We start from the raw sequence: 16,613 nt of genomic DNA, 5'->3' as shown, positions 1-16,613 counted from the left end.
CTGAACACTAGTTAACTACAACCATGGGCATGTGGTCCAAAATACAGGGGTTGAGCACCTGTTTCAAGTCCAATCACCTACTCTTGTTTCAGAAGACAATTTCTGTTGCTTTTATCATGAAATATCTAGTTGAGAGAGGCATATCTCAACTCAACCATGTGCTAGAGCATTCCTATGTTCCACATATGGGTTGGCTCTTGGAAAAGTCAACAGTATAGGATTATTTTTCCTGAACTAGTTAGCGACCCATTCCTCCAAAATATGAACGAACTAGTCCGTAAAACAACACACACACACACACACACCTGCATGCACACACGCACACCTTTCCTCTCTCTGACTTTAAAGTAGGTTTAAAATAGGTTTTAGGCTTGCACTTGAGAGAGCTATCATCTCAGCCTTGGATTCGGCATTTAGCATGCTTCCTTAGAGTGTTTCACACCCAACTCCATAGTGATCATTTTAAAGAGCAGTTTGTTTCCTGAGGAAGCTTTTGCGGTTGACCAAGAGATACGTTATTGTTCGCAAACACCCACTTGCTTTATGTGGTTCTTCAAACTAAGAAATGTTCTTACTGTCTATAATTCCTCCTCATTTCTCTTTTTCATGATGAATCTTTGCAGGGACAAAAATTCCCTAAAGCCTCCTTAGCCAAGTATGGCTGAAAGCTGCAGCTAGGAGTGATTTATAAAATCACAGATAATTTCTTGTGCAAGCCTCCAAGGCTGGGACGCACACCGCAGCCTAGATTTTGTTGTGACTCTCAGTAAGAATGTTTTATGCAGGGACTTCTCATTTTAATCTCCCATGCTTGACCTGACTGATACCTTATTGAGGCGTTTTATTTCACATTCGTAATGTTCCTTCTCCTTGTTCACAAGAGTATTTTTTTCCTTTAAAAGTTTATTCTCTTCCTTCAATTCATGTAATTCTTCATTTAGGCGTTCCTTTTCCTTCTGAAGTTAAGACCAAGAAAAGAAAATAAAAATCAGTACAAGTCAAATGAGATGATATTCTAAGAATTCTGATATATCAGCAGTGGCAGGCAGATTGAGGGGTCACCCTTCTGAAATACTATAAAAACAGGACCTGCAAGACTTTAAACTTAATATTCCATTTGAGCAATATTCTTTGGATGCACACTAGAATTAGGATTGAAGGAATCTTTCTTTTATCAGAATTTACTGAAGTATCTTAGAAGTTTTGTGACCCCAGAAAAAAAACATCAAAATTCCCAATTCTTTTTTTTTTTAAAGATGAATTCTCATACTGTCGCCCGGGCTGGAGTGCAATGGTGTGATCTCAGCTCACTACAACCTCCGCCTCAACGGTTCAAGCAATTCTCCTGCCTCAGCCTCCCTAGTAGCTGGGATTACAAGTGCCTGCCACCACACCCGGCTAATTTTTTATATTTTTTAGTAGAGACGGGGTTTCACTATGTTGGCCAGGCTGGTCTCAAACTCCTGACCTCGTGATCTGCCCGTCTCAGCCTCCCAAAGTGCTGGATTCCCAATTCTTACTTTCAATCATCAAATAAATGGGTCTGCAGGATAAGCAAGTCCCTATATACTGTTACTAGGTGATGGATAAGTGATTAAGAAAAATAGCTGAAAGTCTTAAAAAGAAAAACTCTCATTGTAAGAAAACAACACTAAATATCTCAAAGCTCATTCCTGCATCATTCTGTATTAGAAAGAGGGAAAAGAGAATAGTCTTTAGGCCAATAAGACCCTTCGTTACAGATCATTATTTAAAGCACTCTATTGTTGTGATTATTATTTTTAAAAGGTAGAAATCAACTAGTCCAACTGCCACCACTCTTCCAATTTTAGATGACAATCTAAAATTGTCATCCAGAAGTGCAGTGTTTTAAACAACTGAAGGTTAGCTGCTTAAACATCAACAGGCTCTGGATTCAGACAATATCTCCTACCTCTTAATTTTGTATAATAGATAGCAAACATTTTGTGAAGTAAATTGGATTCTTAATGAGATTGAGATTTTAACCCAGTAAAATAAATATTGAAGAAAATAGGTAATTTGACATGCAAAAATAGCTAATATATGTGTTAAAGTGTGCTATTTGAGTAACTAATATTTCCCAATATGATTATTAAATTTAAGAAATCCACTTTAGGTAATTCATTTTATTTAAAAGGGAAAATATTTCGATTTGCTTTTATTTAAATCGAATGAACATATACACTTAGAAAATAAGCCAATTATTTTCTAATTTAGCATAATTTAAGAGAAAATTATTCCAATGAGAAAATGGTCCCAACTGCATTGAGGGAAAAATTACTCAGATTCCTGGCTAGGGTGTAATTGGAAAAGGAAATGACTGCTACATGGCAGAAAGGGAGTGTTGCTAAACTCTGTTTTCCTGACTCACTGTGACAAAGACATCCTCAGCAAGGTAGGAAAACCTGGACTGGCATTGTCTGCGCTAATTTCAGACATTGCCTTAAGATTTGTACATGTTTTAAAATATTGCCAATGCCTCATGATATCAGTGATAAGATTTCCCCTCAGAGTCCTTACACTTTGTTTTTTCTTACTAAACCTAAAATAACGAGGGGCTATTAGAGTTTAAGGTTTCCTCCCATTTTCTACAATATTCATGAAGTCCAATAATTGAAAGTAAAACCAGGAAGAAAAAGTGTTCTTTAGGAAAAGCTGTCATCTCAATTGTCACCATCCAGTTCTCAGCGAGGGACTGATGGAGCTTTAGAATCTGGAGGTTGGGTTCAAGTCCCTTTTTATCAACGTAGGCAATTCAATTTGTTTACATCTCAGCTTTCTCATCTTTAATATAGCAAAAATAATATTTTGCTCACAGGTGGGCCAAGAATGTTAAATGAGATAATGAGGATGAAGGCTTATAAATTTTTGGTTACAGAAGTAAAACCTCATATATAAATCTCTCTGTAAGCTTGAAAAGCTACTGCACAAATACAAAGTATTGCCATATTATTATTATGAACACTACTAATAAAAATAATAAATAAGAATAAAAGCAAAAGAAAAAAATAATTTTCTCCTACGCTGAAATGCCCTAGAGAGTTAGCAAATCTATGGATCCGTTTTCTTCTTCCTGGAAGGACCTGGGGAATGACTGTCTGCCTATTTATGCAAACCAGGAGGAAGCCGGCAGAGAATCTCCTTCCTTCTTATTCTAGAAAAGCGACCCTTGTTCATGGCTCTTGGGGACTTGCGTAACCCATGCACCCTTGCACATCGGTCGTTGCTCAGTAGTGAGTTGATTTTAATAAAACGGTAGGTTTTCTACAGGAAATCTCCCCGCCCCCTTGCTTTTACTTGGATCCTCTGGGCTCGAGGACCCGGGGCCCGCCCACCTCCTCCCGCAGCAGCCGGTCCCGGGTCAGGTCGCGCTGCCTGTCGTCCTCTCTCTGCCTGTCGTCCTCCCTCTGCCTCTGATGCGGCTCCTTCTCCCGCGTGCTGAGGAATCTTTCTGCGGCGTCCAGTTTCGTCTTCAGCTCTGCTACCTGAGGAGGTCGTTCACAGACAGCTGCAGATACCTTCTCTGAAACTCACAAGCCCCTGGATTTATTCCCAGGCTATGAACTTTGGACAGAAACGCCCCACCCCAGTACGTCCCCTAAGGAGAGGTTCTAGTTCCCACCGTCCCTAACACAGATCGGGATATTCGAGTTTCAAAGGGAGCTTGGCCTTGCACCAAAACAGCCTTCTTTTCTCCAAACCACCCAGCTCTTCCTTCTTTTCTCCAAACCACCCCTACTTCAGAGGGGATAAAAGACTTAGACCATACCCAGGGGATTCTGTAGGTTTGTCATTCTATTCTCAACTCTCCAGGTGAGCCTAGCCTGGTCTGGAAAAGGCAATGAGGGGCAGCAGGTTAAGTAGAATATGCCTACACCAGAGAAAAACAGACATGGCCATTATCTATCAGTAATTTGCAGCACTTGACCTCCTACTAGGCGCCAAATCACTCTGATGACAGAGTGGCAGGTCCTCAAAGTGGCCACAGTCCAGAGGGAGAATCTTAGAGATGGGTGCGTCTTCCAAGATGGAGATTATAGCCATCACTAATACTGTCTTCACACACCTGCAAGCCGTTCGAGAAAGCAGCTTAAGCATTCTCTCCGGGATCATCATCTTTAACATTTATAGACCCGGACTGCCCCAGCAGGGATATTGCAAGGCTGCCTGACCATTGCCTGGTGCAGCGGGAACATTATCCTGCACCTTCTAAATTCAATACTTCTGGGTAACAAAATGAGGAAGAAAGGAACAATGCTGCTGTATTATAATACTCATGGTCAAGTTTCTTAATACTGAATTATTTAAGGGAAAGTACTTTCTGTTTTTATCTTTTTGAAGATAGAATAATTTTAAATTATAAATTGTCTTTTATGTATTAAAGGAGGTTTTCTTCCAAAAGCTCCTTTCTCACCAGAGCTTCTTGAGAGCAAATATGCTTTAGATGGAAGAGGAGGTTGCCCCATTTTTACTCACATTTTCACTGCTACCACCATTTGTTTCTCTATTTGTGGAAAATAGCTCATGCTAGCTAATTAAAGAATTAGGGCTCACCTGGCGTAAACAGTATGGACTTTAAACCACATCTCACCTCACATATAACTTTGTGTATTTGTGGCTTCTAGTGACAAAGGCAAGGCTGGGATACTCTGTGAGCCATGATAAATGTGCACAAGAACTCTTGAGACATCACTGGGGGCCATTTTTGCACCTTTCTTCAGCTATTGCTCAAGACAACTCACTGACACCGTTCATTAATCTTCAGTGCCATGAGACCAATACTACACTTAGCACTCTCCCCATCATTTTCCAACAGTTGGCTATCCACAAAGCTCTTTGTAGCTGAAATGAATGAGACTCTTCACACAATTGGCCCCACCAGGATAATGGATTTAAAGAAAATACTGAATAGATAGAGGTATTTACCTTTCTTTCATATAACTCTTTCATACTTCTAAATTGCTGATCCCATTGCTGGTTAACTTCCAGGAGCTGAAATTATTAAAATTTGGTGAATCAACGAAGAATTTCTGCCCATTTGGAAATTTGGTCAAAAAGAAATTACTTTCTGAGCTTATTAAGATTTTAGAAGTCATAGATGAAGACAATATTTTTTCCATCAAGTTCTGATTGGGCTGGGATGATTAAATTGAATGCACTCTCACCTTTTCATAACTGGTTCGTATATGAAAAACTATTGGCCGGGTGCGGTGGCTCACACCTGTAATCCCACCACTCTGGGAGGCCATGGCAGGCGGGATCACTTGAGGTCAAGAGTTCATGACCAGCCTGCCCAACATGGTGACATCCCGTCTCTACTAAAAATACAAAAATTAGCCGGACGTGGTGGCATGCACCTGTAGTCCCAGCTACTCGGGAGGCTGAGGCGGGAGAATCACCTGAACCCAGGAGGCGGAGGTTGCCGTGAGCTGAGATTGTGCCACTTCACTCCATCCTGGGCGACAGAGTGAGACTCCATCTCATGGAAAGAAAAGAAAAGAAAAGAAAAGAAAAGAAAAGAAAAGAAAAGAAAAGAAAAGAAAAGAAAAGAAAAACGAGTAAGTCTTAGGTATATCTTGACAAGTCAGCTGAACAGTTTATCAGTAACTTTTAACTTTTTTTTAGTTATTTGAATTTTCATTTTCTTTGTTTAATCCAATCACAATCTGATAAAAATTTGGAAGTATTGATGATTGTCTGTAAGATTTCTTCATGCATGAAGGTTCTTTTCCCAAACTTTTTTGTATTTTTCTATGTGCTTACACTGATTATAATGAAATATTTTTTCCAGCTCTTTTAAAGCAGAATTTATGCTAACAAAGCCTGGGCTCCATTAACTGATCATGATTTTCTTGCAATAATGTGTTTTAAAAGATTAACACATGATTTATAATAAATACTCAACAAATAGATAATATCACCATTTTGAAAATATAGATTTTCAAGAAATTATAGTTTTGTCATAAGACAATATTTAGATGCATTTTAGGCTACAAATAACTTAAAGATCTTAAAACTATCTGCTAATTAGAAGACAGAAGAAATGCTGTGATATGTGGTTAGCTTTTTTGGGGGGCAGTTTGTGGTTTTCTGCATTAAGAGAAATTCCAACACTTATTTATATGGAACAGACACCGAGAAGATAGTCATAATGACTAAAAAGTAGCAAAACTTTCTCCTAATTAAAAAGCAAACTACTGAATCCAGAGTGGCAGTTACTAGGTAACTCTTATGCTGAAAATACATATCATTATTTAGTATGAAACTGTATAATATTATTATATCGAGAGTTACCCTGTTGGCATTTTAGGGATTCCCATGTGTATACTATAGTAACATTACTCTGCCATAGTTCAGTAATTTTCCAGAAGGTCACAATATTCTTCAAGTATCAAAGAACAGCAGAAGACACCATAGAAGAGAACATGAAAGATGTAGTACACAGAATGAATTAGAAAAGGAATTACAGGCTGGGCATGGTGGCTAACTCCTGTAATTCCAGCACTTTGGGAGGCTGAGGTGGGCAGATCGCTTGAGGACAAGAGTTCAAGACCCGCCTGGCCAAAATGGCGAAACCCCATCTCTACTAAAAATACAAATATTAGCTGGACATGGTCATGCACACCTGTAATCCCAGCTACTAGGGAGGCTGAGGCACAAGAATCACTTGAACCCTGGAGGCGGAGGCTGCAGTGAGCTGAGATCGTGCCACTGCACTCCAGCCTGGGTGACAGAGCAACACTGTCTCAAAAAAAAAAAAAAAGGAATTACAAAATTGACAGTATACAGAGTGCTAAAATTGTTATACTTTTAACTACTTCCTCTGTCAAGAAGAGTAAAGAGGTTCTAACATTCATTAAGCTCAGAAAAATAAAACTCAAAATAATACCCATTAATTCCCAGGAACATTTTAGAAACAAACTTTACTTATGATAATGCTTTTTAACTCCCATGTGTTTGGATGCTCAATTCATGAAGTCATAGCACCTAAATCAACTATACTTAAAGACTTTTCAAGTAACTCAAGAAACCTTGAGTTTCAAGGTGTGTCAAGTTGCAAGGCATAAAGGGTAAAGGTCATAAGGCACAAAGGATAAAGGCATAAAGGATAAAGTCACTTGGTCTGTGTGGAGGAAACATCTAAGTTTTGAGAAAATTAGGATTATATTACCAGACTTATGACTTTGTCATTTTTCATTCGTCACTGCGCAGACACTGAGACAAGTATGAGACATACAAGTGAATAAGAAAAAAGCATTTGCTCTCAAAATAGTGCAGTCCAGTATCTTAAAGATAAATACTGTGACCTGATAACAAAAATAAAAGGCACAAGGATAATACATTATTTTATCCTCAGTGTTAATCCATGGCACCTGTGGCTTTAGTGAATATTTCTAAGTTACCTCTTTCCTCTGTTTTTCCAAACACCTTATCTTTTGTTCAAGAGAATTCGTCAAGTTCTTTCTTGTTGATGATTCAGCACACTTAAAAAAAAAAAAGAAGAAGAAGAAGAAGATTGAAACAAAGCTGTTTACAAAATAAACAGAAGTACTGTTCCTCACAAACCCCATGCATTTGGCCAACTCTCCTGTTGCCATTTATAAAAATACTTGATTCTAGCAGTAATAATCCTCACACCCTAAGTCCTTCATAGTGGCTGATGGATGAATCAGCTTCATATTATGTTTTAGAATCCTTTATATAAATTAGTTACCAAAATAATTTTTTAATAAATTATAAATATATCTGTATACTATAACAGGTAAGTCAGAGATTAAAATTTTATGAATTTGGATTTCAATCCTTTTCCAAAAAAATGACAATTCAGAAATCAGGTAAGTTTCATGGATCTATTTTAGGTATTTTTATAGTAAACATTTCAAAAAAGTCATTTTGGTACTCTGCCCATGAACATGTATGTGAGTAATATTCTGAAAAGTAGACCCAGTAAAAGTCAGAGGAAGGACAAAATCATCGAGAATAAAGACAAACACACACAGCTATTACTGTGTAATTACTGTGTAATTTTAGCCAGCTCCTTAAATAAAGTCACTAGGTTACTAGTTTAGATTAATAATAAATTACTGGCATAATGAAAAGTTTACCACCTTTCTTTTCAGTTATTTTTTTTCAGGAGTGAGAGTATTCATTTAAAGATAACAAAAACGCTGTGGAAGCTGTCTACCATCTGCCTAAATCAACTAAGAACAACATTTACTTAAATAAAGGACTGGATCCTCTATAATAATTCAATAGTCTTATTACTATCTCATCTTAGAGTCATATAAGTAATACACTGAATCGGGTGATGAGAGTAGTTCCTACATCTGTAATCAGTTTCAGGCTTAATAGTTACTGTGGACCACTAAATTGCTTAAAGTTATTCGTGAACAATTAAGAAATATTTTCAAAACATGTTGTTGGTCTTTGCCAGAAATACCCAGGGTGAAACCCTCCATCAAACATTGTTGGCAATTCCAGTATGGAGATGACACTGACATGATGGGGCTCAAGAATCAGATGGTAGAAGACCAGCTGGGAGGTGAAGTCTCAGTAGGCTAGGGGCTTAATGTTCGATGCACACCGGACTTCTGAGACTCAGGAGGCGGGTGTGGATCTGTCTGTCCAGTGCCTCTCATCTACAGCCTGGACCAGCTATTTCTTGGGGTGAACTACTGAAGGCTTTTGTATGACCTGTGTCAGGCAAGATTCTGGCCAGACCCTTTGCCATAGTCCATTTGTAATGTATTTCCACGTGGCACAGGTATCTCCACTTTTGCCCAGGCTCTCATGTGGCTCAGAATTATTCTCCCTACTGCCACTCTTCTTTGCCATCACAGAAGATATTTCAAGATGTAGCCCTAAGCTTCTCCTTCTAATCAATACCATGAGAGCTCGTATGGGAACATTGTCACAGGCTTACAGGAATATGTTCTTAAATATCTGCTTTTTTATTACTCTCTTTATTAAATTGACATTTATATCATCACCAAAAAAAAAAAAGAAATGTGTACAGGAAATTGTTCTTTTTCATGGGATTTCAAGCATGTTTTTTCATCAGAAATTGTTTACAAAACTGTATTTTCTGTCTTTTCTCTGTTTCTTTATGTTTCAGCATTTTAGGGTTTGATGATATTTTAAGTAAGCATAGATGCTCTCGCTTCCTTAGCTTCTTCCTATTTAGACCTATGTTACAATTAAGACCACATTTAAAAAGAGACAGTCTTCTGTGGGTCAATAAATTCTGAATGATTATATTTGCTCTTGACCTCAAGAAGCTGGTCTGTCTGAGCACCAAGAGTGACACTGAAACCCAAGTGTCAAGTATGTTGGGGCCCCTAATTGGACCTTCTTCTTTTGGGGAAGACTTCCAAGAAACTGGACCCATTCTGGGTTAGAACAGACTAACTATTAAGCATCTTTGATCTGGAAAATGCTGTGAGCCAACTCTACTTAGTGTATCTTGAGGTCATCAGCAAAGTAAAGGCACAGCAAGACTGGATTTTGGAACAGTGGTTCTCACCACAAAAGCACATCAAAGTCACCGTTAAGCTTGCTAAACATAGAGCATCCTGAACAATGGATCAGAATTTCTAGAAGAGCAGCCAAGTCATCTGTATTTCTAATACATTTCCTAGGTAATCTTGACTCATACTAAAGTTCAATATATTCCCATTCTAGGGAATAAATTATGGGTCCTCAAAAATGGCTCCTCTCTGTTTGTGATGTAGACAAAAATCTGTGACTGGCAAGCCTTTGTATGTCCCTGCCCTTGGGATCCCAGATGTGGAACAATGAGACAGTGTGCTTTGTCTTTGTTTCCCCATAAACAATTTTCTCTGGAAGAAAATTATAATACATTTCACCCTTGATTTTTCTTTTATAAATAAAAATTACTGAAAATCTAGATACCAAATCTGCAAGAGGCTCTATTTGTAACTGCAGGAGCACTAGTTTTTGAAATTCACGAGTAATATTTAGTTATAAGTGGGGGAGGATAGGAGGGAGGAAAGATAGAAAACATAGTGACTAGGAATGGCATGTAAGTTACAAATGTATCACCAGAGCTGTCTCTGGAGATTAATCAACATTTTGTTATACTTCGTATGTCTCAGGTTTCTATAAAATAAAGCGAAATTAATCAAATACAAAGGTTTTGGGGACATTTTCATCAGTATTTACTTTGCTTTGCAGTTGCTAATGAAGGCATCTGATTTGCAGTAACTACAAAGATTTTCAGTCATTGCTTCTAGTAAGGGCTGCTTACAGAACAGTTATTCCCTATAAATAATTTCCTATAATTATTCCCTGTAAAGTAGAATTTGTGTTCAAAGCATCTGGGCACTTCTTTCTCTATGATAACATCCTTACCAATGTATATTCAAGGTCTGATGCTACTAAATTAAAAACTTAAATGAATAGAAGTTTCCGTTTAGTTTCCCATTATACCTTGGTTATCTGTAAAAGAAAACTAGAAAATACTTGAATTCATTCATTCAATTAGCAGTAGTCTCTGTTGCTGAACAAAATCTATGGTACCAATTGTAAATATATAAAAATGTTACTACAGATACTCTATTGTTACAATATGTTCTATTTCTACCCACACCAATATAGTATTCTTTTTAGATTTTATATATAACAAAAATCAAGGACAAAATAAGGAACCCACAGAATTGGAAGGCTGAAAGGAATTTAAGCCCAGTGGGTTGAAAGCAACGTACTGGTTACTTAGATATTTTTTTCTATGTTACATAATATTGGTTAAAAATATAGAGCAAATCTTGGCTAAAGAAAGCAAACTAGCCATTTCTGTTCTTACTAATAAGTGCACAGTTAACCACTAGAAATGCCATCAATGCTAGATGTGATCAACTCATCTCCTAGAAATATGTTCTTACCTCTTTATGCCCCGTAGAACTTTCTGCAGCAGTCATTCTAGATGTGCCCTGTACAAAATGTGCCATGGAAGCTGTTTTTCCTGGAGTCTTGGAAAGCAGAAAGAACAAGAGGGGAAAAAGTCTCTTACAATATATTTTAGGGTGAGAGTAAGTATACAAAATTTAAAAAACACACATCACCATTAACTCATAATAGAAAATAACAGCAATAGGTTTTCATTAAACATGAACAGAAGTGACTGTGGATAGGAATTACACAGAATAAAGTTATAAGCACTGCAACTGGGATTTTAACTTTTCTTCTCTTCCAAATAGGGATTTCCCAGGATGTCTCAAATAGGCAGGCTGTGACTAAGATCTGGGGCAGATTAGCCTTGCTATGGTATGTAAATCGTCATTCTTCCTTTACTGGCAGTTTCTCCCACTGGAGGAGGAAGTTCTCCACCACAGAAAGCCTGGGCAATCCAAGTGTTTCCTCAGTAGCCTAACTGTTATAAATGCATTGTATTTCCCAGAGCAATTAGGTAACTGTTGACTTTTTGACAGCTCGGTTTCCCTAAAGGCGGGATTTTCTGGCAATGCCTTCTAAATGTGAGTATAGCTTGGTAGAACTTAATGAGTCATACATAATTCATAATAAATCATACTATAAGTGCCACTAATCCTTATAGAAATAAAAAGGAAAATAATTCATTGTAAAGAAAATGGGCATTGTTTGCAAATCTAATCTTTTATATTGGCAGAAAGGTTAAACTCGCCTCTCAAGTTTAAAACTGTCTTTTCTATAAATCAAGTCCAGATTGTCTCCATGACTCATTTGAAGTGAAATCTTCTCATGGAGAATCATTTTAGTTTTAATTAGTTAACTGCTGTCATTTTAGGAGACTTGAGGTAATGGAGCACTACTGGGTAGTACAGATAAAAGCACGGAAATGGCAGATACTTGCAGCAACATAAATGGACTGCGATGGAACAGAAGACCTCATTTCGGACTTGGAACAAAAAAAAGAGGCAAGGAATACAAAAAAGGAAAGAATGTGTAACTAAAAAGAGAAAAGAGAAAATCATTTAACTTCATTAACCTGCCTATGAGATATTCACATATATTTAATTCAAAGGTTTGATTCTCCAGATGGTGTCTAGAGTTTGGAGAGTCTATTTTGAAATGCAAAGGCCGAACAGGGGCTGTTCTCCTCTTTTTATTCTATGACAAACTTAATCTGACAAAAGATATCCCTTACTGGCAAGGCATGGTGGCTCACACCTGTAATCTCAGCACTTTGGGAGGCCAAGATGGGCAGATCACCTGAGGTCAAGAGTTTGAGACCAGTCTAGCCAACATGACGAAACCCACTAAAAGTACAAAAATTAGCAGGGCGTGGTGGCAGGCACCTGTAATCTCAGCTACTCGGGAGGCTAAGGCAGGAGAATTTCTTGAACCCGGGAGACAGAGGTTGCAGTGAGCTCAGATCATGCCACTGCACTCCAGCTTGAGCGACAGGGCAAGATTCCTTCTTCCAAAAAAAAAAGATATCTCTTGCCGAGCAAAGAAAGAATTAGCTCCATAAAACAAAAGAATAGAGTGTGTTTTGGGGGATCATCAGTTAATACTTCAATATATTAACTTATAAGATCTTAGAAAGCACCAAAGGATAAAGCCTAAAACTCCTAAAATTCAAAAGGGAGTGATTGAGTGTCCCACATTTGGCCCTCCCATTTCTCCTGAATATCTCCCCCTACTCCCCAACTCTCCCCTGTGCTCCAACCATCCTGACTGACCTCCCTCTCCTGAAATGAGTGAGGTGGTTCTACCCCCCTGAGCTCTGTGCATGCTGTTCTTGCCACCTCAGATGTCTCCTCTCTGGGCCCTCCATCCAACCTTGTGACCGGGAAAACCTAGAGTCAGTGCCTCTCTTTCCTTCTGATCTTCTCTTGACCTCCTCTAGTCAGCTAAGAAGAGCACTTCACCATGCATTACGATTACATATTTCCATGTTCCTGTGTTCATCTCTGTGTCCACGCACACAGGCACTGAGCTGTCTGGCACACAACAGGCGTTCATTTTGCTACATGAATAAATGAATGAATATCTATATAATGATATACCAAATCAATGAACTTTTTGCTAGTTTGTGTGTGTGTGTGTGTGTGTGTTTACTTTCTTCTGGTTTCTTGTTATGTTTGGGTCTACGCTTGAGTGAAAGGGAGTGACGATGCTTTAAGGCAAAATCCAAAAATACAGGTAAGAATCAAATTGTTCATTCAGGGTTCTGAAAGTAAGAGTTGTAACTCACATAAGATCTGACTTTAGGGTATAAAAGCAGCGATTTCCTGAACTGACACTTTATCAGCACTAAAATCTGCTCATCAGAAAAGAAAAAGAAAACTCTACTGTAAAAATATTTTTCTTCTGAAACATACCATGCACATACACACTCCATAGTTCTATATAGTTTAAGGTTCTCTTCAGCTTTAACTTTGTATTTGGTAGTAATAAACTAGGGATGTGGTAACATTGACCTAGAAAAGTGGGTGGGAAGAACACTTTCTTGCCAGGAAATGTACCATCCCTGGCAATGTGCCCCTGGAATCTCCCCTGTAAAATATCCTGATGCACATACATTGTTAGGTGCGACGGCTTCTATTAAATGGAAATTCTATACCTTTGCATCTTTCATTACAATTCCTTTGCCTCCTCTACTATGCAGATAAACAACAAAAAGATTTTCTATTAGCTCAAGAGAGCCATATGGTTATTTATGAATAAGTAATAACTCTTCTGAAGAACCACAAGTTTGGTTTCAGAAAAATGAGACTTTCAATAGGCCATCCCTAAGAATTAATTGGGTCTTTTCTGTTACATATGCTCTGTTCACTTCACCTCCATCCCTCTCACATTGTGCCACATATTTTAAGAGTCTGGCATTTAGTCAAGCTTTGTTTCATGAGAAGTCTCACTAGCTGAAATCACTTTCAGAGAAACAGAGGTGTCATTCCATGTTTCCAAAGCTGTTGTGAAGAGTCTTCATTTCTGAAGTCACTAAAATATTATACAGAGGAAAGAAAATTAAAATTAAAATTAACAAAGGGAAATGTGGTAAAGGAACAAGGACTACCAGTCACTGGTCTATAACCATCATTCTAGTGGACAATAATTATCTTAAAATTAGTCCAAGAGGAGAACACCATATTTCTATAAGTTATTGGAGGCATTCTTTGGCAGGTAAAAGAAACATGCCTTTTTCCTTTTCATGCTTTTACAATGGGAGCTGAAAAACCTTCGTTTCCTGAATCTATTTGCATGAATTTTTAAGTGTATGTGCTATGTAGGTAGGAAAGAGAGGATTATTAATGACTAAAAGATCTAGCTCTAGAATTAGATTATCTGGACTCACAGCTTGGCTCTGCCACTCACTGCTTGTGCCTTTGGTCATCTAAGATGCTTAAGGTCTCTAAGGCTCAATTTCCATTTTATACAATGGGATAGTAATAGTATCCTTCTCCTAGGGTTGCTATCTGAGCTTATATAGTAATAACAATTTGGTTTTAAAGATAGGACCATCAATCAAATTATTTATGAAACAAATAATATGACAAAAGGAAAGGGAAATCCACAATTTATGCATCACTCACCCTGTACTTGACATTGTGTGGGTTCCAAAGGAAAACAAAAGCAAAAATTCCCTGCTTATGATGAAATGTACACACACATACATACGTGTGTGTGGCTGTGTGTATGTCTATATATATATATATATATATATATATATATATATTTGAAAAACTAAACAGTAAATGAAAACCAGGAAATGAATCATAGAGACAATAAGGCCTGTAAGAATTCAGAGGAGAGAGTGCTCATTCTCACCTTTAATACCTATGGAAAGAGTCAGAGTTTCTGCTGGGCCTTGAAGGGTAGATAGGATTTTGATAGAGAGCGAAAGCTGAGCTATAAATGCTGTAAAGGGAGCAAAGTAAGAAACAGAATACAATTGGGCAAACCTAATTATGAAGGATTCTGACAAATCCAGTTTACCTAGAGTAGGGTCCATGTGGTATTTTCAAAGTTTATTTGGATGAAATCGTAAAAGATTTTAATTTCAGATTAAGAAATGTTGACCTTATAGGCCATATGGAGTTACTAAAGTCCTTTGGGCAAAGGAATTACATGATCAAAGTGGTTTTTTAATTGGTTTTAGCTCTTCATATATTAAATGGGAGAGACTGGAAACTGCAATGCAGTTAATATACATTAGCAAAAGTAATATTCAAAATATTTATTTTAACAGCTTGTGACAATCAGAATATTTAGCAATCAGTTCCCCAGGGGCACTAGGAATGAACCACATTCCTGGACTCGAGACTCCTGTATTAATTGCTTAATTGTCATCTCTGCTTGTATGCATAATAGTTACCTCCTTCTTCACCTGACCTGTTTGATCATGATAGCTTAGTTTATGATTTTCCCTGCAAAACTTGCCTTCCCTGTTACAATTAATAACACCTTTTATTCTCCAGATCAAAAATCTTGGAATCATATTTGACTCTTCTTTCTCTTACATCCTGTATCCAATCTATCTGAACATTTTGTAGGCTTTCTGAAAATATATCCAGACAGGGAAGTAGCACATTGCCACAAAAGCCTGGAGACTTCTCAGTTTAATAAGCAAGTGGCAAGGTGAAATAAACTTACCATTTTTTTCTTTCTTTTTTTTTGTTTTTTGTTTTGTTTTGTTTTGTTTTTGCTTTTTGAGACAGAGTCTCGCTCTGTTGCCCAGGCTGGAGTGCAGTAGCACAATCTCGCCTTACTGCAACCTCCGCCTCCTGGGTTCAAGCAATTCTTCTGCCTCAGCCTTCTGAGTAGCAGGGATTACAGGCAGGCACCACCACGCCTGGCTAATTTTTTTGTAGAGACAGGGTTTCACCATATTGGCCAGGCTGTTCTCGAACTCCTGACCTTGTGATCCACCTGCCTCGGCCTCCCAAAGTGCTGGGATTACAGGCATAAGCCAACATGCCTGGCCTTTTTCTTTCTTTTTTTTTTTTTTTTTTTTTTAAGAGACAGAGTTACATTCTGTAGTACAGGCTAGAGTGCAGTGGTACAATCATAGCTCACTGTAACCTCCAACTCCTGGGGTCAAGCAATCCAGCTGCCTCAGCCTTTTGAGTAGCTACAGGTGTGTACCACCACGTCTGGCTATTTTTATCTTTTAAATTTTTGTAGAGATGTGGTCTCACTATATTGCCCACACTGGTCTTGTACTCCTGGCCTTGAATGATCCTCCCACCACAGCTTTTCAAAAAAAAATGCCTTTTAATAACTTTTTCAAAATGAGGACTTTAATATTTGCTTCCTGATTTTATTCATAGGAACATTTTTAAGAGCGTGTCCAGCAGTGACCGATCTCTGACTGTGTGTCAAACCTAGTTCCACCACTTGCTAGTTATGTGACCTTGGGCAAGATGATTGACATTTTTGCATTGACACCAACTCACCATCATCTCTTAGCTGGAGTACTGCAATAACCTAAGGGTTTCCCTGCTTCTATTTTTGCTTCTACTCTCCCCTCCCCATTATTAACACAGCGGTCATTGTGAGGCTTTTAAAATGTCATTTCATGTCATTCCTCTGCTCAGAACCTTTCAGTGGTTTCCCATGTCACTCAGAGTGAAAGCAGAACTCTTTATGGT

The 16,613-nt window shown here is 38.0% G+C and overlaps 1 protein-coding gene across 3 annotated transcripts in view; it reads right to left on the bottom strand.

Moving 5' to 3' along the window:
• The window catches only part of TNIP3 (TNFAIP3 interacting protein 3), a 96,817-nt gene that overhangs the window by 21,829 nt on the left and 58,375 nt on the right, over window positions 1-16,613 (bottom strand). For 2 of the 3 annotated variants that reach the window (XM_003271331.3, XM_004088447.2), the window contains exons 4-8: window positions 10,923-11,009; window positions 7,425-7,505; window positions 4,948-5,013; window positions 3,357-3,506; window positions 828-956 (exon numbers count right to left, since the gene is read on the bottom strand). In XM_003271331.3, the coding sequence (XP_003271379.2) occupies window positions 828-956; window positions 3,357-3,506; window positions 4,948-5,013; window positions 7,425-7,505; window positions 10,923-11,009 (513 nt within the window). Of the gene's footprint in view, window positions 1-827; window positions 957-3,356; window positions 3,507-4,947; window positions 5,014-7,424; window positions 7,506-10,922; window positions 11,186-16,613 lie in introns of those variants that run through there. The other variant, XM_030815200.1, reaches the window with a different exon arrangement.

Source organism: Nomascus leucogenys, chromosome 7b (genome assembly GCF_006542625.1).
Source record: "Nomascus leucogenys isolate Asia chromosome 7b, Asia_NLE_v1, whole genome shotgun sequence".
Classification (NCBI taxonomy): Eukaryota; Metazoa; Chordata; class Mammalia; order Primates; family Hylobatidae; genus Nomascus; species Nomascus leucogenys.
This window is presented reverse-complemented; position numbering and strand designations above follow the sequence as displayed.